The sequence below is a fragment of the Centropristis striata genome, chromosome 4 (genome assembly GCF_030273125.1).
Source record: "Centropristis striata isolate RG_2023a ecotype Rhode Island chromosome 4, C.striata_1.0, whole genome shotgun sequence".
NCBI lineage: Eukaryota > Metazoa > Chordata > Actinopteri > Perciformes > Serranidae > Centropristis > Centropristis striata.
In genome coordinates, this window is record NC_081520.1 from 14,555,581 (window position 1) to 14,578,706 (window position 23,126).

General features: G+C 38.3%; 1 protein-coding gene across 1 annotated transcript in view; it reads left to right on the forward strand.

The window, feature by feature from the left end:
* LOC131969427 (LHFPL tetraspan subfamily member 6 protein) overlaps positions 1-12,618 on the forward strand; it is a 42,253-nt gene extending 29,635 nt beyond the window's left edge. The window contains exons 3-4 of the mRNA XM_059330421.1: positions 8,223-8,321; positions 11,835-12,618. Coding sequence (XP_059186404.1) covers positions 8,223-8,321; positions 11,835-11,953 — 218 coding nt within the window. The 3' untranslated portion in view covers positions 11,954-12,618. The remainder of the gene's footprint in view (positions 1-8,222; positions 8,322-11,834) is intronic.
* Positions 12,619-23,126: the final 10,508 nt, after the last annotated feature.

Genomic DNA, 23,126 nt, shown 5'->3' on the forward strand with positions numbered 1-23,126 from the left:
TGAGATCAGAGGAGACATGGCTGAGGTCACAGGGAGGCGTGGGTTTGTAGCTGGAAAGAGTGAGACATACAGAAAATATCTGCGCCCTCGTGTGAAAAGCTTATTCTCCCCACACATCCAGAAGACGTCTTTTGAAAGTCATTTGTTACATATTTAGAACAACCCAGTTCCTCTATATGTGTTGTGCTCCTGAGCTGCAGACCTAATGCTGTTTTTCCCTCCTCTTGCTTAATACATGCCCACTGCTTAATGAACCAGAAGTTCATTTTGCACTTGTAATTGGTGTGTTTATTAATTACCGGTTGTATCCGGAAACTGTGTGACAAATGAATGGTGTGATTAGATAAGACCTGCTCCTGACAGAATGCCTGTAGCAAAAGCGCTGAAACGGATCAATATAACACAAGCTGCTCTTTCCGCCCAGGGCCGGTGATGGTGACTGATGGGTGGACAAGGAATGAAATGAGACTGTGTAACAGGAGTGGCAAAAGCCAACAAACCAGCACACACTCTACTGTACTTTGCTTTGGGCTTGTTTTTGTGGCCTGTTCTCAGTATGTTATCAAAACTGACAATGTAGCATTTAACATAGTCTCACTTTTGACAGGTTTCCATTAGCATAACCTTTCCACAATGTGAACTTTAAGTACCTGTCAGGATTTGGTTCTTTTTTGCATTTCCTTTGTATTTTCACAAAATGAAATGGTGGCCCAAAACAGCACCCAGTGCATTTCATCACATGTTTTCCAGGATGTTCTGCTGCACACTTAACCTTTCTCTGGTACTGGCTGTCTTGTACACTCCAACTCTTTGGTACACCTTTCTGTATTCACAATTGCTTGCCCAATAACATTGGACAGCACTGCTGGCACAGCCTGAATGCACCTGGATTTAGCATCAACTAGTCAGACTGAGAGATAATAGCTAAAACACTTTCCATTTTGTTAAGTTCCTGTAATGTAAAAAGGCAATTACCAGGTCTATATAGTAAGAGAGATGCTTTGGAGAACCAATTTAAATTCTAAGATAGGTGAGAAATGATCTTGTGCTGATGGCTGTTTAAAACACAGTTTATCATTAATTAGTCCCAGAGGGAAACTGATATGCAGCAGATAAAACAAGACGAGCAAAGAAGCAAGATATGGCCAAACAGCAAGTGAAAGACACATGAAAACAACAGTCTGTTTGCAGGATGACTTGAAAATATAACCATGCAGACCTCACATGAACACGACCAAACAAGGAGTCTTGTTAAGTCCTTTGATGGCTGCTGGGATAAAAGACTGTTTGTAACTGTTTGACCTTTTCTTGGGCCTGCGGGAGCAGATACCAGAGGGAAGAGGGAGAAATTTGTCATGGAGAGGATGGTCACACTCTAAATGAATAGTCAGAGTCTCACTTCTTACTGGGCCTGGTCAGTAATAGGGTTTCCTGTGTTTGATATTCCAGTTGTAAAGCCAAAAAAACATGGAGAAGCATGAAACCGACTCAACAGAAGGCTGCTGGCTGGAAGATCTTCTGCGGGAAATGTATCTCAAAGTACTACAGTTAACTAACCAGAAAAACATCTTCACCATGACCACACCTCTCGTCCAACTGGATTAAGGTGTTATATTTGGGAACACTTTGGCAAAGTAATATAATAAAACAGGTACACTTTTGGCTAAAAAACACTTAAATGCCAGGCACTGGCAGCAGCAAGTATTTATATGCAACACTTTGCACATCACATAGCACACGTACTTCAGATTCTCTCTTTAAATCCCTCCTTTCTCTGTATCCCCCTCATCCTCCGTCTCTCTCAACTCCAGAATCTAACGTTTCAACTGAATCTCCAGATCCCAGTCTCTCTCACATAAAAACACCAGCTTCGCCGGCAAAAATGCTCACATAGGAGTAAACCCTTCTGAAAAACCACTGTGTTGATCCAACTTGAATGACGGTTGGAATCAAAACTTGGTAAGGGAAGCAGGAATGCAAGCTGTACATGCTGATGTGTGCCTTGTGTTTCAAGTGAAGGAAAGAACATGTTTCAACATGCAGGGATGGTGCCGTTGACAGATCGGTCACATGGCTGTTGAGACTGAAGTGAAACTGTCAATTTCTCTGATATACAGCTCAGAATAGCATAAACATGTTTATAATATACTACTAATCACACTAAAATGTATTTATTTATTCATTAAATGCAAGGAACTTGTGGCAGCTATTTTGCAAGTAAAGACAAGATTGCACAAAAAGTCTATCTTGCATTCATAGTCCTTAAGATTTCAGCCCTGGTTAAAACCAGGTTCATCACAGTATCAGTGAGTGTGGTTTAATACTAAATGAAACACTGCATGAGCAGCTTATTTAAGATACAACACTACAAAATAAATAAGATAAAAAATCTGAGGGAAATTATCTTGCTGCATGGACAGGTAATTTCACTTGACAATATTTCTTGAATTAAGATTGTTGAATCTAGAAATAAGCATGTTGAACGCTTAAAATAAGAAATTAACTCTTAAAACAAGATAAATTATCTAACACATCTAAATATAAAGGATTTTTTTATATTGGTAAGAACCAAATAATTTGCAGTGCACTCTGCTCGGGCCAGTTCATCGCTGCTTGCAGCTTTAATTTATCTTGTTTTAAGAATTAATTTCTTATTTTAAGCGTTCAACATGCTTATTTCTAGATTGAATCATCTTCATTTAGGAAATCTTGTCAAGTGAAATTTTCTGTCCATGCAGCAAGATCATTTCACTCAGATTTAGTGTTTTTATCTTGTTTTTAGTCGCCCCTTTTTTTGCAGTGAACAGAAGAGCAACTGGTACATCTATCTACAGGGTAACTTTACATTAATAGAAGCAGAAGTAATTACAACTGACAGTTTTACTTAAAACAGCAGGACACAGCTAGGTGTGTTTAGCCTGTCAACTGCAACTCTTCATGTAGCAGCTCAGTGTGGCTGCTCCTCCTTGTTCCATTACTCCCCTGAAATATTTAAAACTAATTGTTGTCTTGTTTTGTAGAGTGCTTTTTTATGAATGATCACTGTCGGCACCAGTATCAGGGGGCTTTAATGTGGAGCAGCAGCAGCAGGAGGAAATGTTAGGTTTGCATTAGCAGTTCTGATATGGCAGTAGGAGAGTGAGCATTATCAATAAGATAGAATTAAAACAGCAATGCTGGATTACATGCTTGCATTGCTGAATCCCTCATACATAAGCAATTTATATCCAGTGTGGGACTGGCTAACTTCACCACTAACAACGAAAATTATGGAGATAATTACTGAATATAAATTTGTTGAACGACTACTGCTGAAAAATGCATTTGACTCTATTAAAATATTACGGATTATACCTTAACTATCCATTTAGCATTCCACCTTCTGTTGAGATTGCTTCCCTTTATACAACTGGTTTTGTATTTAGGCATTTATTAATCCTACCAGCGTGTCTTTTTAAAGTTACTGGGACCATGCACATTTATTTAAATGTTCCAGATTAGCCATCTTTGTTCATTATCAACTGCAGCCCCATGTGCAGGTGTAATGTCAGATACAAACAGCACATGAAGTACACTAAAACGTCAATAATGTGCAGCAAACACATATACTTTAAAACAAGGACAACAACTGACAGCAACAAATGAAATATATAACAGAGCATGCCTGAAAAAAAAAAACTTGGATTATTACTTTGAACAGAAAAAGACCAAAGGACACGTAAAGGTGAATATTATTGGCTCTGCTCTGGCCTGCTCTCCCAGGTGTGGTTGCTCTTACATTTCCCTCCCTCCATTGGATGATCCTCCAAGCCCAAAAGGGAATGTCTTACATTAAGCCAGCCCATTCAGGCACATCCCCACTCCAATTCCCTGGCCACCAAAATTCTCTCCAGCTTAGCGGCAGCCTTTTCTCCCTGTCCTCTTTGGCCTTTTGAATGATAACCTTGAATGGTATTGTCTCGGGGCATGAAGGAGGGTAAAGAAATTCCTTGCTTCTTGACAGAGAGCAGGAAAGCTTAACAAAAGGCATCAGCACTCCCTAAATCAGAGAATGTGGGGGATATGAAAAGGGGGCAGTTTTTCATTCAGGTAAAAAGCGTTGAGAGAAAAAGGATGGGGAACAATAGAGCAGCTCTGATGGAACAAAGCACTTCTCTGTGTGCTTTTAAAGCGATTTCAAAAGTGAGCTCAACTACGATGATGAAATCTGAGGCAACGATATGCAGAAGAAAGTTCACTGTATTAGAGCAGATTTTATGGATTGAACACTGATATGTGGGACTGATTGTATTTGGATAAGTCCATTTATCCAAACTATTTCCCAGTTCATAGAATAGCCTTTCAGAGAAGCCATTAGGCCCCAGATAGTCATTGTGATAACGACTTCATGGAGATCAATTGAAACTCAATCTGTGAATAAGTTGTCTGGCCTCTTACATTCTGCACTGCACACTCTCTCTGGCCCTTTCCTCTTACTCTTCACCCCCTCTGCCACAGGAGGCTATCAGCATCAGTCGGCTGCCATAGCAACTGATATAAGACTCCAAAATGGCCTAAGGTTTTACAAACAGTGGTTGTTGGCAAAAGGCAGCAAAGTAAACAAACAATCCTCCCTGGTGTTGATAGAATGGCACTTGAGCCTCTCCCGGTCTCCCAGAAAGCTCAGGGCATCTTTAAGTCTGACCCGAGGGCACGGTTGATGCTGCTCAAGGGAAACTAGTTTTGGTTCTTAATAACATCTGTGGAAGTCATACTGAGTTTGTGGATGCATTTGATGGCATTTCTCCCATTTCTGATCTTTCTGTCCGTCTGTTCTACACTGTCATGAAGTTGCCGTGTAGTTGCAGTTACAGCCTCGTGGTGACTTCGACTGCTTTTCTCATGACAGCTGAGAGGAGTTGTGCAACGATTTCATCATGAGACGGCCATCTGCTCACAGAAAAATGAACCTCTTGTTGAAGTTGATCATGCTGTCTGAAAGTAGAAAATCTGTGGTTTGGGGAAAGCAGCGAAATTCACAAAAGACATTTGTTGAAGCCAAAATTGTTATTTTAATTTTAGCTGAAGTTATTTGGGCATTTTGCACTTCACAGTTTTTCATTCAAGAGTTGGAATTGTCCATTTTTGCTGTCACAGAATTGTTATTTGACTTGCATTTGTGCTCTTCTATCTCTATTTTCCACCACAGAGAACCAATTTTTCCAGAGGCGATCATTAAGTTTTATCTTATCTTCTGAAGTCTACCATGTGGTTTAGTGCTTGTGATTGTAGCGTGTCCGCTAGCTCAGTGGTGTTCAAGCCGGCGGCCAGGACGCCAGATCTAGGTCATGAAATTGTGGAGGAAAAAACACATTTAATGATACGAAGTGTCTTCATATGCAGTCTGTGATGGGAGGTCATGAGAAGGCATTGCCTCAGTTTTCGAGGTCACAAGCCAAAAAAGGTTAAGAAGCAGTGCTGTAGCTGACAGCCACATGCTAAATGACACAAATCCCCAACAGTCTGTTTGTGTAGATCAGGGTGCATCTGTGTCAGCTTAGGAAATAAGAAGGACAGGAAGTATCAGTCTCCAACAGCACGCATGGAGAATCCGAGCCTGAGGTAGCTGCCTCTCACAAGTTCACACTACTCTCGAGCAGCTTGCCTCATAAACATTATGTGAAAAAGCATTTTCCATTCTTGATAATCTGTCTCCCACAGTCACCAGCCTCCCTACCTCTGGTTCTCAATAACCTACATCGTGAGTGTGGAGGATGGGATTTGATGGAATTAACTATAGTTGCAAAAAATAAATTAATCATAAAAAATAACAGGCAACAGAGAAATGTAGGACTACATATGATATGGAATTGAATTACACCTTGTTGATGTGTTTATATTTTTTATATATGCTCCCACATGGATTTTTTTTTTTTGCAGTATCTGTCTCCATAGTGTCATGGTAACATGTGAGTGCTCACATTGATTCCACCCACTGCAGTGTTGCAGGCTCAGTGAGTTTATCCCAAAAAACCAACAGAAAACACTGGCGGTTCACCCAGAAACCTTTGATTTTTATGTGGTTACACAATGAAACTGAGCTTTTGTCTGTGTTGCAGCAATAATTTCCTCTCAGTCAGTATGCAGTCTTAGATATTCAGCGTTCCATCTCATCATCATCATCTGACCTGATGTGGAAACTATGCACTGAAGTCTTTTTCCCCCCCATTCTTCACTCTGATGCGCCTGCTACAATGCAGCTCTTTATGGTTTTGATCATTTGAACAAATGTGTTAATCAAAGAACAACTGAGAATCCTCATAAATCTTGATTTTTCAAATGGAAATATTACACTTTGTGGGATAGAATAACAATGTATTTGGGAAAACAAAGCCACATTCTGTCCTGTGTTATATGTTTTTTTCCTACTTGTGCTGCAAGGAAATTCAATTTGATTACATGCTGCTGTATCTCTCTGCATTACACAACACTTGAAAGAGAATTTTTGATTTTGTTAAATATTAATCATGAATACATTATCATGCTCACATGCTTTACAGTCTTTACTGTTACAAATTTGAATCAAAAGGCATTCCATAACATTATATAACTGAAAATATTTTAATGACTGTGTGTATGCTCACTTGCTCCTAAATGCATTTTTGTACCTTGTAGAATAGTGGGTTTTTATGTTCATCAGAGTCCCACAGTGGCTGCATGTACAGGGAATTACATCAAATGCCCCGGTGTTACTTTTGCTGTACAGCTCAGCTAAAGGTAGTAATTTTGTGTCTGAAGCAGAAACTCGTCTGAAGTTTTCTTAAGGGGCTGAAGAAGAAACGGCTGAGTTGTTACGTACGACAATCCCTGGATCCCCTCTGATCCTGAGCTGTAATGACACAGACTTGGTCAGAGCCTTTTTATATCCCTTCATTCTCATCAACATGCCAGAGTTTCACTGAATTGATTTTCTACCACAGGTGCCATAATCAGCCAGTCTATTTTCTCCCAGAAGCGAGCCGATGACATTCGCCGTCCTTTTGGCTGCGGCTGGGGAAAACACAGATGTCTTTTTCACTTTTCCTACTCCACCTCCGATGTTAGCCGGTTTGTCTAGCCCATCTGCATTAGCATGTGGATTAATTCCTGCTTGTTATCTCGGCCTAGATGTAATAAGGCAGTCCTGGATGGCAGGGGTAATCAGGTTGGAAGGCAGAGCTTTCTTGCCTTCTCTTCCTCTGCTGCCATCCTCACATCCCAAAACTGATAGCAGGGTAGACACATCGGAGGGGATTAAGCTAATGTGATGGCAGAGCCACCTACAGGGTAATTTCAAGAGACAGGCCTTGGCATCCAGGGAATAACTTGTCAAGACCTGGCTGTAGGCTAATATTGAGGATATTAATCCTTAATGTAAATGGCCTTGACTAGATTTTACTCTTGTCTCAGTGCGCAGCTTTAAGCGCAGTCATAAGTCTCTTTAATCACTGACATAAAGCAGTCCCTCAAGGATTTTCCAGAGTTTTACAGTAATTATTGTGCACCAAAAAAATGCTTGGTTTTTAGCTGTTGCCTCTGTGAGAAATTGCCAAGCTATTTGCATATGTTCGTTGTTCATTTGCAGCAGTTTTATGAGCTGCTGGCAGAGGAGTGCTTTGTTTTGTTGCTGTAAAAACATGATGAAGTGTTAAAATCACAATCCGTGTCATTTTACAAAAGGATTTGAGGCTTGTTAGGTAAAACTGTTGGAACAGGTCAGAGCTGCCTCCCCATCAGTATCTGCTGCAAACGGTTGATAAGGTGAAAAAAAAAATTCATAGAGGTGAGTTCTGCTGGAAAGCACCAGCTCATTGTCTTTTTGATCATTTTAATTAAAACATAAACCAAAAGAATGAGAGAGAATAAACACAAAACCTGAGTTTCATTCCACCTTGCTGGATATCTGAGTGTAACAAAGAAAAAAACAACACACTGCTTTGCATTTTTCCTCCTCATTAATGAAAAGATTCTTAAATTATGAAAACCCACATAGGCGAGGTCGCACAAAAACAATGCAGACCTTCCTCAAGGAGTTGAGTGAACACCTTGATGGTGAGAGTTTGTCCTTGCTGCTGTTTTTACCTCACCAACGGTGTGTCTTGTCAGCCTCAAGTCATACTTGTGATGTTTTTTGAACCCCCAGTGATCAATCAAGCTACTGCGATTCCTTCATCACTGACAGACTGTCTTCCTCTTGTTCTCAGGTCTGCTCATAGGATCTGGCTGTGCACTCTATCCATTGGGATGGGACAGTGAGGAAGTACAACAGACCTGCAACAACAGCTCGGACCAGTTTCAGCTAGGTAAGATATCTACCATGCAGATCCAGTATGCATACACACCTACAGCCTGCGCACTGCGACGAAATTACACACTGATGCTTCAGCCACGACTGTGTAAATTTTTCTCGTGTTTGCTGAATGTTCCAGTTCCAGAACAGATAAATGTATGAAAAAGTGGGAAACTGAAAACAGACTTTTCTATCTGGCCCTTGACATTCTGCCTTTTTTTAGAAACTGAGCAGATGCATCTCTCTGGTAGCGTCGTATACTGAAGACACATGATCCCTTGGTATTTGAAATGTATGATAAAAAGTCAACAGAACCTCCAGTTGCTGTCGATTTCTGAAGTGTTTTATAGCTATAAATATGTGCTGAGAATAAGCAGGAGCCTGGTTTGTGCTCTGTATTCAGCTGGCATTCTCAGGACTATCTCATAGAAAATAATATGCTACTCTTTTAGACACGAGGCAGGTGGAGGGACTATTCATACTGCAGCTGCTCTTTTATTTGATGTTAATCAAATAGCGATTGATCTTCTACTTAATATACCCAGACAAATTAATTTGGTGTGATTGTAATATTTTAATTAAATGTCAAAGGTACATTTTTGATAAAGCTGTTGAGCCCATACCTTACATAATCAGGTACACTTAGATTTTCTCTCTTTCAATATACATCAATGTCCACCATGCTGGAGTTTATCCCACTTCAAACTTTTAAGTTATTATTTTCTGCTCTCGTCCTCACACATTAAGATAAACAGAGCTTCTATCTGCTAGTTGAACCAGAATACTATAATGTCTATTAGCTGCTGAAAAGGTGCGAAAACATTAGTTTAGTCCCCCTGTATGGTGTGAATACAACCATTTTTGCCATTTTTGCTGTCAATCAAAGGTAGCCACGCCCCAAATCATACGATTCTTTATCTTCTATTTTCTTCTAAATGGGGCCATTATTTACACTATTAACATTAAATTGTCTTGAAGAAGTTTTTTTTTACTAGTGATTGAGACCATAGTGTTGTCCTAAAAAAAATTCTGAGGTAATAAATCAAGTGAGAAGTTTTCTCATTTTGCATTGAAATGAATGGACAGAAATGTTTTTGCAGCCAAACTTAGCACCTGGTACCACATACCGCCTGGTGTTAACCTGGACAGAACCAAACGTCGCCATTCTTTGAAACCATTACCGAAAAGGCAAACATAGCAACAAATTTTGTAAGTTTCGTTATTATAAATATAAAAAATACAAGTTAATAAATGCAGACTACAGCAGCCAATATGTCCATCCTCAACGATAAAGGTCATCTTTGCAAGCACTTTATTATGACCCATATTGACGTTTTTTGTTAGGCAGCGACCTCTAGTGGTTATAGTAATTATGATGAGAACAAAAGAGGAAGTCAAGTGACAAAAAAAAGCAACAAAGTCGGTGTAAGAAGGACAGGGTGGATAAATGGGTCAAACGAAACACAGGACTTCAACCCAATTACTCTCTGGTTTAAGGTTATTTAAAAGTCAATGATTTTAACTTTAGGACATAACAAGGTTGCGAAACCAGGTCACTTAGTATATGTCACATAGTTATTTTAACCCAAACCATAATCATTTCCCAAACCTAATCAAGTAGTTTAATTGCCTAAATTTAACCAAGCAGTTCTCTTTCACAATGCTAGCCACGTGTTTAAAACTGTGACTGTTTTGCAGTGTTAAATGGATTGGTCATGTGTGTTCACAACATTAAACAGTCGTGTCATTTTAGGAGTCATTGGCAAATGACTTAATCTGGCAGCAGATAGATGTGACTGTTTAAGCAGCATTTGATTCCAACCCATGTCTGTATAATTCTGACAAATATAATTCTGACTGATTTAAATTCCTCAACACATCATCTTAATTACTGAAATTTCCAACCGTGTCATCAGAAGTAATTATGTTGTAAATCAGGTTTTAATTTAGTAATTTCCTCTTTGAAGGAACAGGCTCTTGGTACATATAAATTATTGTTAACAAGTGTGTTTGCTGTTCAGTTGAAGACAACTGCACCAGTTATTTCACCTCTTTCTGGGTTGCATAATGACAAGACTCTGATGTTCTCCCATGAGAAGTTATGCCACAATGAAGACTTTGAATCTCTGCTCCATAGACTCTTTCATTAACCATGAAGAGAGCACTCTGAGTGATTTAGTGGGACACATTAATTGCATGCATGTTTATTGTGAAAAAGTTAGAAAAATTGTCATATTTCTCTCTACATAATGAGTGCATGGAAAATCCAAAGTCAGTGCTTTGACCTGACATGTTTTTCAAAGAGAATATTCCCACATGGTGTTAATAGATAAACTACAGCCACATTTCAAAAAGAGGGGAAGCTAAGTGTGACGCTGACACAGAGAGAAATTTGCAACAGAAAATGAGACTCTAAGAAATAAGTATTTTCAGTTTTGGCAGTTGAATCAGGTTTCCACAGTGAGGAGACGGCTGATATGATTTGCTAATGAGACGCCTCCTCCTCCTCCCACCCGGCTGGTAATTAGATAACTGCACACAATCAGGCATTTTCCCAAAAGTTTATGTTTATAATAAGAAGCCTTGATGGTCATCACAACATTTTCCAAATTTAGAATCAGATGTGGGTCATATCATGATTTAATAATGCACATAATTTCCTTTGAGGATTATAGAAGATGCTTCTTAAGGAGGCCCTTTATGTTTTAATTTGTGCTTTGCTTTTGGCTTTTGGCTCCATTTCAGCATTTTTTTGCCACTGGTGTGCTTTCCAAAAGCCTGTGTATTGAGAGTGCATTTGGCACATACCAGACTGTCTGTTTGCAGATGAAGTTAAACTATGTTCAGCGCCTTTGTCCTAACAATGCTAACTCTTTTTCACAAGAGGAGGAGAAATGTTGTGGCTTGAACAAAAATGTTAAACAGTTCTCAACATTTTCTGCTCCCAACGCCAAAATGTTAATGCTGGATCTAAGGCAAAAGAGTGTGAAGTATTCTTATGAAACGGTGCATGCAAATAGATTATGGATGGGCACTATGTGTACACAGAACAAAGGTAGAGATATAAATTTTGGATCACAAAAAAAGTAAGATATAACCAATATCAACAACAGCAAAAAGAATATAAGGCCTTGTCAAAAGTAAAATGTCTCCAGTGCCTTAAATATTAACATTGCAGGTTCATGTCTAGAATAGAGACAACTTTATATCCTCCAGCAGTTTATTTATCTCTGTGGAATAAACAGTTTTAAACCTGAACTCTTGTATAGACGTTTTTCCCCCTTTATTGTTGAAGTGATGTGAGATTTATGAGCAGTATTCCCAAAAAGTCTCTGTAAATTTAGAGTAAACAGTGCAGACATTCTGGTTAAACCAAAATCGAATCAGTTGCTCCCCGGCCAAAGGCTTATCTGTCCAAATTTCATTGAAATCCATTCATGGGATTTGGAGATATCCTGCTGACAGACGGACAGATAAAATAAAGAGTGAAGAGATATCATTCTGAATCCTCTGCTTTCCTCTGCAGGTTCCTGCCAGATCGGCTGGGCGTACTACTGCACAGGGGCCGGAGCGGCGGCTGCCATGCTGCTGTGCACCTGGCTGTCTTGTTTCGCGGGGAAGAAGCAGAAGCAGTACCCGTACTGAAGGGAGCATCAGAGAGATGGGGACAGGCAGAGACCTCAGGCGGTATGACGAAAGGGAGAGGACTCTGACTCTGTGGACTCACAGCACATCAGGCACCAAAGACACCAAGTCATTATGGTGCTCTGGACATCATGGGACACAACTCATCTGACAACTGCAGGGACTGTTTCATAATGCAACACACACATGGCTTTGAAAACTGGTTCTTCTCTTAAAAGCTGTTCTTAAATGAAAAATGTATGGACCAATCCTATTTGTAAAATTGTTACATTTCTTTAACGAAAAGAGTATTCTCTTTTTCTTTTGTCTTCCTCCTCTCCAGTCATTGATGTTTATGTGATAGTGTGCCCTGTGATGAAGAGAAAAGTAATATTGCTTCATTGTTACGTGAAGTGTTTCTGTCTCCTCTTCATGTCTCATCATTGCCTTAAACACAAACTGAAATGCAATAATCCCTATAACGAAAAGCAATCCAACACTGGCTGCCTGCTTCCTCAGCTCAACCTTTTCAGATCCCAAAAACCTAAGCATAGTTTATTTAACATATTCATAAGATATACGTTGTGTATGATAATGTATTTTATCATATTAGCACATGTTTTGTATTCTCTCTTCAAATTATTCTTTGTCATTATTTTTGTTTTGTAAATAAATGTTTATCGAAATTCTGGATTTAAAGTGTTATTTCAGTCACAGAATATGCCCTGAGGTAAAACCAAACAGAGCTCCTCTCACATTCCTAAAAATCTTTTCCCATGACCTCTTGATCTTGGTAGTGTTCACTACATGTGGGAGTCCTTTCCCCCCAATCGATAAAGAGGATAAGGACGGACAGTGCTGCGAATTTAACTTTCCTCTATTATTGATGAGGTAAATCCCGTGACCTCTAGTCAGATTATTTGCCTTTTGATCAGATTACTCAACTTCAAAGCGTCTGAGGCTTCCAGACAAAGCCTGAGATGCTATCATACCCTGGGACATAAAGTAGCCGTGCATCCATCAGCTTAATGTCAAGGGATATCTCATAGTTCCTCCACCTGCCTTCACGGTGTGAATAACAATAATGGTAACCTTTTCATAGCAATTACCGCAGCTGTATGTGTGTCATCAGAGCTGTGAGTTGCACCCTGCTTTCCAGTTACTATTTTTAGTCATTTTTTTCCTCTCCGTTTTCCTCCTTTGATTAACAAACAACACTTCAGAGATTCATCCGAGCTCAAGTGTACAAAGTCAGCTCATTTACAATGCAGCTGTTCTCCGAGTATTTGGCCCTCATTAGCATGCCCATTTTCTCACAATGCTCGGCAACCCCCAGATGGCAACCCCCCCCCCCCCCCTCACTCTCTCCATCCTCACTTGAGAAATCTCTCTCTCAGTACTTGCTCTGTTTAATATGTTAGCATGGCTCCTCTGCTTTCTGCTCTTTCTCTGATCTGCGGTGCTGATTGATATCACCAGTGATTGTTACAGAGTGTCAACCAGATGCCTCATCAGCAGAGGCTGACACATTGGGGTCAAGTAAGAGCGTTCCCTCCTTCATATCAGTACCCGCACCTCAGACTGACAGGGTGTACGATGCAATCTGAGGTCTTGTTACTCGTAGGCGGGTGATTGTCTTAAAACATGCAAAATGTGTGGTAACTGGGACTTACAGCTGCTCTCATCAGCTGCTGGCTAAAAGGGATATTACAACCACTGTAACTGATTGAAGATGACCAGAACGGCTGATCGCTGTGAGCACTTTTAAGTATAATTTCTTTAATAGCGTGAGGACCACACACTGATTTATACTCACCACCATTGTACTGGGTAAAGGCAGAAAACTCTGACAGATATGTCAAAACCTGGGAAAGTCAAACCAAAACTATCTGCCTGGTTGGGTAAACATGTCCAGAATGCCGTTTTATACATATTGGTTAGAGTACCACATTGATTGGTGGGGACAGAAAACAAAACAAAATTAGCTCAAATTTTAAAAACATAGTCAAAATAACAAAATGTGTATCAATGTAAAACAGCATGAATTTCCTTTTTTACATACATGACCATAAAATTTATGGAAGAGCAACAGGATTACTTGCTTGGTTACAATTTGATCAACTACAAAGTGGCAAAGTTACACAAGTTACCAAATTAGCTGCTGAATATAAAGAATAGCCTACATAAACATTTTATTTTGAAATTAATTAATTTTATTTGCCCTTAAAGGAAAGTGTCATGGAAGACAACAGAAGGAAAATTCAGCAATTATACCACACAGTGAATTCACACTGAAGTCAACACAATCATGGCATCACTTCAAAACACCTTTTTTTAGTTTTTAATTTTTAAGTTTAGTTGGAATGAGGATTATTTGAGGGAGGAAGCACTGAATCACCTTAAGAGAGTTCAACCTTGGCGCCAGTTAGATACTTTCACATCAATTAATTCTTTCTAATTAATTTTTTCCCGAACCGTACCCTAGCGAGATAATTACTGCCCTTAAGAGCAACTCTGCTTAAAAAAGGTTTTGTGCTACTATAATACCAATCTCCATAAAGATATTGCATAATTGATAGTGCTGCAGGATAGCAAGATAGTGAGACATGACTGCAATCGTATAGAGTCTGTATAGCAAAATAATGGTCTGTCACCTATGTGGCAGTGGTTATTTTGTTGTGTAATCTTTGTGAATGTCCTTGCAGTAGAGTAAATAAAATGAAAAAGAAGAATTTCAAGTGCAATTTGCAGCACAGGAACTGAGATACACAAGTGTTTCACATTAACTAGAAAGCAAACAATTAGTGTGCCCAGACAGTGGTTTAGGTCAAAATCTTTGAAGTTGCTTAATCTTTTTTTATTTAAATTACAACCCAAGCCAGATATTCCATTCTTTGTTTCCTACTGTGCCTTACAAATCCCCACTGTACTTAAAGGAACTGCCAATTAGCTGCATATGTCAATTATCATGTTTATAGACTCAGGGAAATAAAGGGAATTCATGATAACATACACCAGACAAACTGCATCAGCAAAGAGGATCAAAGGCTGTTACTCCAATCTCACAGACAGGGATATACAGATTACAAGTCTAGGTTCACTGCTTCACCTACAGGGATACAGAGAGGCTGCAGGGCCTCCAAATTAGCAGTTTGTCTGAATTCCGAAAAGGTAATCCCCATACTGTGAGGGCGCATTTTAATAAGACAAAATGTCAGTCTCCGCAATATTAAATGTGTCACTGTTTACCTTTTAAAGGCCATGCTTTCCAATTCTGGCTGATTACACCTCTGCACCTCTTTAAAGAAGGTGGAGCCATGCTTGGAATTACATGAGGCCACTGCACCCAAGAATAGGATTTTACACAGCAGACATGTTGATTAGCCATAGAAGCACAGGTGATCATAATAACTGTAGTAATGGCTCAGTTGTGTTCAAGTGTCCCAGTAAGCCACGACAAAGAGCCAGACCCAATACTAGGACCCTGAACCCAATAGAGTGCAGTCATCTTTTGTTTTATTATTCACACCTGTGATTTTTCTCCTGGTCACACATACGTATGTGAATGCAGACCACACAGGTTACCACGGTTGTACTTGACGCGATGCATGCAAATGTTTTATCGGCCCCTTTTCCCACATAAAATGAAAGTGAACAGGAGGTGAATATTGAATTTGCATATGTTTGACCACAGCTTAACATGTCAAGATATCTTCCGTGGAATGTAGTATGTGTGATAAAAAGTGTAATTTGTCCCACCGTAATGTGTAAAAAAACAAACAAAAAATGAAATGTGATCATCAAAAATCAGGCATATTGGGAACAATTTGTGGATGCTGCACAAGGTTATGAGTCTTCTGCTTGCAGAATGATAGCTCCCCACTCTGTAAAAAATGTTTGTATAAATTACAGTAAAACACTGTCAAATTGCATCAGAAATAAGGTGTAAAATTTAAACTGTATATCACCGTAGTAGACACTTAATTACCGTATTAAAAAATGTATGTAAAATTAATGGAGAAATACCATAATGTCACAAAGACACAATTTCCCTGAAAAGAAAAACCAGGATTATTCAATCTAAATAACAGTTTTTTCTGATATTTACATTTAAATTTACAGTAGAAAACCCAGTCACTGTATTTTTTACGGTGAAGTTCTGGCAACAATAGCTGCCGGTATTTTACCGTAAATTAAACAGATTTTTTTTTTTTTAAATTTTACAGTGCACTGATATCTTTTCTATTATTATTGATCTATGTATTTAAAATGGACATAAAATCACAAGACTACTTCTTTGTTTCTCTCTAGTAGCACCTCTGGCCACACCCAGATGTCTCAGTCTGAGTATCTGTTTTCTATTAGCTCTCAAAAGCTAATTTGACCAACCTTCTCTGACATCAGTAATTAAGTAAACCTATTGCTTCATCAATAGCACATTTTTCATGATAGAGAAGTAATAAACGTCTAAATCCCAAATGGCCTCCACATTTTCTTACTCCTCCTCTTTACTACTTTATTCAATCATCTCCTGCAGTTATTTCCTAGTAAGAGAAGAGTGGCACTGACGGATGTGTGGAAAGAAGCAGGAGTGAGAAAGCTTTGGTATCCTCCTGCAGACGTCTTCCCTGTGTGCAGCTCGCATCAATGAAAAACTGTAGGATGCAGGCTGGCATTGCCTTTCAAGCTACTTCAGTTAAAGTTCAAACTCAGGCAGGAGCATTATTTCCAAGCCTGGGTGAGACCTGGCTACAGCAACATTATACTTTCTAAAGACCAAAAATAACGCCTCACAATTATTCAGAGAACTGAAATCATACCTCTGGGCACAGTCTCAACAAAATAATACTGTGAGCATACCCAAAGCTCACAGAGATGGCACAGTTTCTATTCAGAGTTGAATGGAGTCCCTGAATGGAGTTCTGTTGCAGTATTTAAAGTAAAAAAAAAAAATCCAGCTTCACAGCCTTCTCTTTACTCAGGGAACACAACCCCTTATAAATATCCAACATAAGAGACAATGAACAGAGTGCAAATATTTCAGGACCCTATGGAAGACCTAGTGTAGTGTGAGATATATGCAGAGAAGATGCAAGAGCAGCATTCTCGGAGCTCCTATCTAATAATTGTCACAACACTGAGGTAGCATAATCAACTTTGCTATCAACCCTCTGCCGTGCAGAATCGTCCCAGGAGAAACACGCTGATTCGTTTTATCCTTCACCAAAAGCTTTGGAGCATTAGATTCCACATCTGCTGCTGTTTTAATGCTGTCTAAAATGGTCTTAAACCTATTTTCCTGTCGTGTCTTTAAAAAGGTGTTAGTCACATGAAGTGCGTCACCTTTTCCCAAAATGTCTTCCCAGCTCAGCTCTTCCTGGAGGTCTTTGATAAAGCTAATCCCAGCATCTTATCAGTCATAAACATGCTCTCTGGACACTATTTTTTTCCAGGTTCAAGCAAACAGCCTTGATCCATCTGTAACTGTCGACCTAACCGTGCTATTTTTGAAGTTATTTTGAGTGAACTGATATTGATATTGAGAAAATCTGTATTTAAAAGACATTAAACTAGACAAGAGTAAGACACAGTCTTTGTTTAACCCTTTGGAATCTTGGGCTGTTTTGTCCATTTTTGAATACTATTCATTCTGCAATTGAAAATGTAAACCATTGCATGTCATAGTTTTTATTTTATTTATTTTATTTGTTTTATTTATTTTATTTATTTTATTTATTTTATCTATTTTATTTTTATTTTTTAAATGTATATTTATATTTTGACATTTTATTTTATTATATTTTAAAATCAACTTATACAGAGTATTATACAGTATATAATTTTCTTTGATTATACCAGAAAAAAAAATTAAGAACAAGCAAACTTATACAATTGTTTCATAGTTTTAAGCACAACCTCACCTATATGACCTGATAATTATTATTTCACTCACTGGATCAACATTTTGAACCCATCAGAAACAAACAAAAAAACAACAACATAAAATCAGATTTTGAAAATTAAATAAGGAATTTTAAATGTTACAAATGTGAAAACAGGTTGCAAATATAGCACATAAGCGGTAAAATGAGAATAACATCTAGTTATATATTTTTTTATACTAAATATATTTGACCTTATCTATGGTTTTACTTGACCTATCATCATCAAACAAAAACTGGCATGAAGCTTTAAGGCAGAACTCTAGAGGGAAGTTGACGGCAGGGCTCGACGTCGCTTTGTTTTTACATTGAAACATCATAAAGAAGTAAAGGAACTCCAGAGGGTTAACTGCAGATGAAGATCACTCCAAAACCTCTTTTGTCCAACATGTATTTGTAATTGAAGGCATTAACACTTCGATATGTTTCATAATAACACTGAATCAAATGTGCTAAGATTGCCCATAGTGACAACCTTACAGAGAATTATCAATGCAAACTACCTGTCCAGCACCAAATAACATAGCATTTAACCCTCATGCATCATTATGGACATTTTTCTCCATTTGGGCAATTTTTTCCCCTGGCATCATTTTGGCTGCGAGTGCATATGGCACAAAGTCTCACTCTTGACAGATTTTGGAATTCAAATTTAAATCTCTCTAATAGATCAACAGAACACTGTGAAAAAAGTTGACCATACTCTTAAATCATTAAGGACAAAAATGCCCACTTCGTTGAATAGTTTTTAAAGATAGAACAACTTTAAAGATTTATATTTTCTTGTGTTTTTTTCTGCATAAATCTCTTAAACAACTTCAGCCCTGCTCAAAACTTCCAAACATTCAATCATTTTTTGAGGAAATTAAATCTCTATATGTCAGTTTGGGTTGTTTTCCATATAACAAATGTTGTGGGGCTGGGGAATTAAAAAAAAAATCTGGATATGTCTAAGATTAGGCAAAAAAAATTATTTTGATGCATTATTAGTTTTGTGTAGCATCAAAAAATGGCCTCTTCCAAAAACTGCTATACAAATAGTACAGATTAAAGAGATTGTATCTTGTGTTTATGAGGTAACTTCCTCTGGTACTTGTACATGTTTAAGAGATTTATGCAGAAAAAAACACAAGAAAATATTAATCTTTAAAGTTGTTCTAGTTTTAAAAACTATAAAACGAAGTGGGCATTTTATCCTTAATGATTTAAGAGTATGGTCAACTTTTTCACAGTGTTCTGTTGATCTATTAGAAAGATTTAAATTTGAATTCCAAAATCTGTCAAGAGAGAGATGCTCTAACAGCCAAAATGATGGCCAGGGGAAAAAATTGCCCAAATAGAGAAAAATGTCCATAATGATGCATGAGGGTTAAATGCCATACTATGTTATGTGGTGGTGGACAGTTAGCTTGCATTGATAATTCTCTGTAAGGTTGTCACTATGGGCAATCTTTTTTAACAAGCACATTTGATTCAGTGTTATTATGAAACATATTGAAGTGTTAATGCCTTCAATTACAAATACACTCAGAACTTGTAAGGAGTTTAAGGACATCTACCACAGGAATGTAGTGCAGTTTGTGCAGTAATTTAACACATGTTCTGTATGTGGTACAGTCCTGTGGTTACGCTCCTAAAATACCGCACAAATCTACTGTAGTAGTTGAATAGTGACCTGGGAAAATGCATGGATTCAGAAAGAACTATAGAAGCTATGGTACATGGAATACTACAGTTATGTAAGGTATTAAAGGGAACATTGTAACTCTCTACACACTATCAAAAATCAATGTCCTGTCTCATAATGCTTATTCTTTCAGTCTTATGTCTCTTTTGTAAACCCTTAGAGCTGCAACACTTATTGCATTTCACCTCATCATTCCACAAAGATTTTCCCTTTTTTTAGGAGCAGTCCAATATCCAACCGTGCACAGGTCACTTTGATGCATTCCAGTACGGATTAAAGCAGTTTACATTATTAGGTAACTCATAATAATATTGTTAACGTACTTTCTTATTTTCTTGTAGGTCTGATACGTGCTGTTAAGCTTTGTGAAACTGCTGTAGAAGCTGCTAATGATGGTAATGTCATATTGTGCGTACATAATAAATCTGACAGGTTTCCTCTGTATTAGTAAGCTGTAACTGTTATCTCTAAAACAAAAAAAAGGAGAAAAGGCAGCCTGATCTATTCCCAAAGCCTGAATAAACAGCTCTGAAGACAGTGAACTGAAAAGGAGGGACAAGGTGACAGTATCCAAGATAATTATGTGGGGATCAACATATGCTCTGAGGTTAAGAATGGTGATAAAACCTGTTATGTAATGCTCAAATGGACCTTAAAGTTTCAATAAACTTTCTGGATCGTCCCACAAAGTGACCTTCACCATCCACAAAGCAGCTTCACTGACACGGCACAACAGATTATGGTTTTGTTTCTGTGATGTCCATCTTTAATAGCCTGATAGTCAAAGTGAGCAGCCATTTCGTTTCAGTTCAGTCATTCATTTAATTTGAATTGCTGAATAATTTTAGGATGTGATCCAATGGTTTGGAACTAGGCTACAAGTTCAATGTTTCCTCTATGAGCTGGTTTATTATATAAATGGCAAACACAAATATTATTGCATATTCTTCATGATTTTCTGTTTTCCTTATCTAATTTCTCACAGGGCATTTGAACATTTTACATTGTCTTATACTTCGCCTTGGATCACCTGGGAACCACAACATAACAATATATTGGAACAGTATATCCTATATTTTTTAAATCCTGAACCACTAAATATATATTTCTCTGGTTTTTAATGGTCCTCTGATAGACTTATGCATTCAGCTTCTCAGGCAATGGATACCCATCCATCCCCTTGAAGGACTATTTGATGGCTTTGAATATAATGTAAGCTTCTCTAAGATATTACATTGGCAGGACATCAAGATTTTCTTTTATGTTAGATAAGATGTATTTCACTGATAACCTCAAATATAAAAAGGGTAGCTGAAGCTTAGAAAATGACAGATTTTAAGACATGGGCAACTTTTTCAGAAAATATTTTCATGGAGTTATTCATGCAGAGTTTATCTGCCTTTTCTGGCCCCTGACTCAGTTTTTTGGTCCCACTCTTCTCATGGCTCCAGGAGCTTGAGAGTTATCAAGCCGCGCTGTGAATAAGGCATACTTTCATATTCTCTTTCAAGAACATGAATGAAGTGCTGAATGTATTATATGTGATGATATCTTTAAGACGGGCTAAATTCAAACAAATATCAGTGAATAAGTCTAAGAAATTGCTCTGTATATGTCAAGGAGGGGTTGGGATTTGAGAAACCTCTACCCTGGAGGTTTTTAATGTCATTCAGTTTTGATTTTTATTGCCCCACAGCTGCTTCATGTCAGTCATCTGTCAACACAAACTAGAAGAGAAGTGTCACAGCGTCTGACAGATACCATATGTTATGATTCTGCATTTTAATGCTCTCTCAGCACCACAAACACCTGCAGTAATGTCTGTTCTCGGAGAAACATGATCTTTGTCTCTCAGGTATTAACTCACAAATTAGATATTTTAAAATATGTGGTAAAAGCCCTCTCACTTACTCTTGCACACTTTGGTCTTTCGGTTTCCATCTTTAGCGACCAGAAATAAATAATTAGATAGCTGGTCATGTGAAAGATCCTTACTTATGAGCAGAGCACACTCTGACAAACTGTCTGACAGTTGCACTCTAGCCAATTATACAAACAGTGTCTTGTTACACTGCACATAAATTGGTATTTGGGGTTAAAATGTGATGTCATAGTTTAGATACCATGGAAGTAGGACCTGTTAAAATAATCTGTTATTCTGTCTCTTTTTCTGTCTCTGTTGTCTGTCCCTGTGTGGTGAAGGTCGCTATCAATTGCATGCTTAATTCACTAACCTTGTTTGTGCTATATCTCTCTCTATGCAATTATGGATTAATTATGCAATATGCTTTTGATAAAATGATTATGTTTGTGTGTTAATATTGGTTTAGAAACTATGATTACTATAAATACATGTATCCCAATTGCTTAAACTTAGTTAGATTCTATTATCACACAAAAATATATTGTATGTTTCATATTTAATGTTTTATATTTTATGTGCACATTGCAAAATCTGTGTCTCCAATTATATCTCTGTAAGTCATAACAAGGCAGGAGGTTGTGTTGAATGTTTTGGGGAACAGGCCAGGTCAACGACACAGTGTGCTGAGGAGAGGAGCTAACTATCTTCTCTGCTTGGTGACATGACGAGTCCACAACATTGATTAAAACTGACGAATCAACGGATCAAGAGGGCGGCACTTCCAGGAAGAAATCTACCTTCATCATTAGTAAAACATTGTTAGAATATATTTTTTTTAAAAGGGTTCGAGGGACAGAAGGGGGGGTCAGACCTCATGAACTGATCCGCCTTAATCATGTGTATCAGGAAAGTGAGTTTTGAACCCAGGGATCTCTGTAAAATGCACATTTCTTGACGTATTGTAATAAAATGATGTTAAACTGAAAACTTGGACGTCTTCTGCTCATCATTCCCCATCAAACGATCTGCGCAGAGAAATAGGTGAGGATTTTCTGTTGGTGTCAGATAATTTAATTTAAAGGTTTCCTCAATGCATTTCTCTAACAGACCCAAAACATGCCTTCACTTTCAGTTTATTAAAGTTTTATTTAAACATATTTTACAGTTATTGTAATTTAGCTGTGTAGGGTCTCTCCCTTAACAGAGTCTGTGTGTTTTTATGTGTTAAGTTAAGACATTTTTATTCTGAAAATACAATGATTTGTCTCTCTACTTGTGATTTAAACTTTATGAAAATCACTAGCTGGAGGTTGTAGTTGCCCCACTTTCTGATTTATATTGGTATTACATTCTGTAATGCCTAGTGAAGCTTACTGCTGCTTTAGGAATAGTTCACTCGTCATAGTAGGAGCTCAGCTAACCAGGCGGATTGTGAGTTCGAGCCCAGCGTCCGGCCATTCTGTGTGGGGTTTGCCTCGTCTTCCTCCTGTGTCAGTGTGGGTTTTCTTCGGGACCTCCTGCTTCCCCTCACAGTCCACAGACATGCAGGTGAAGTAATTGTTAACTCTAAATTAACGTCAATGGTTGGCTGTCTCGCAGTCTTACTGACTGGCGACCTGTCCATGGTGTAGCCTTCCCCGCCTTTCGATAAATGTCACCATGCATTGACTCCAGCCCCCGGGCGGCCCTTTAAGGATAAGT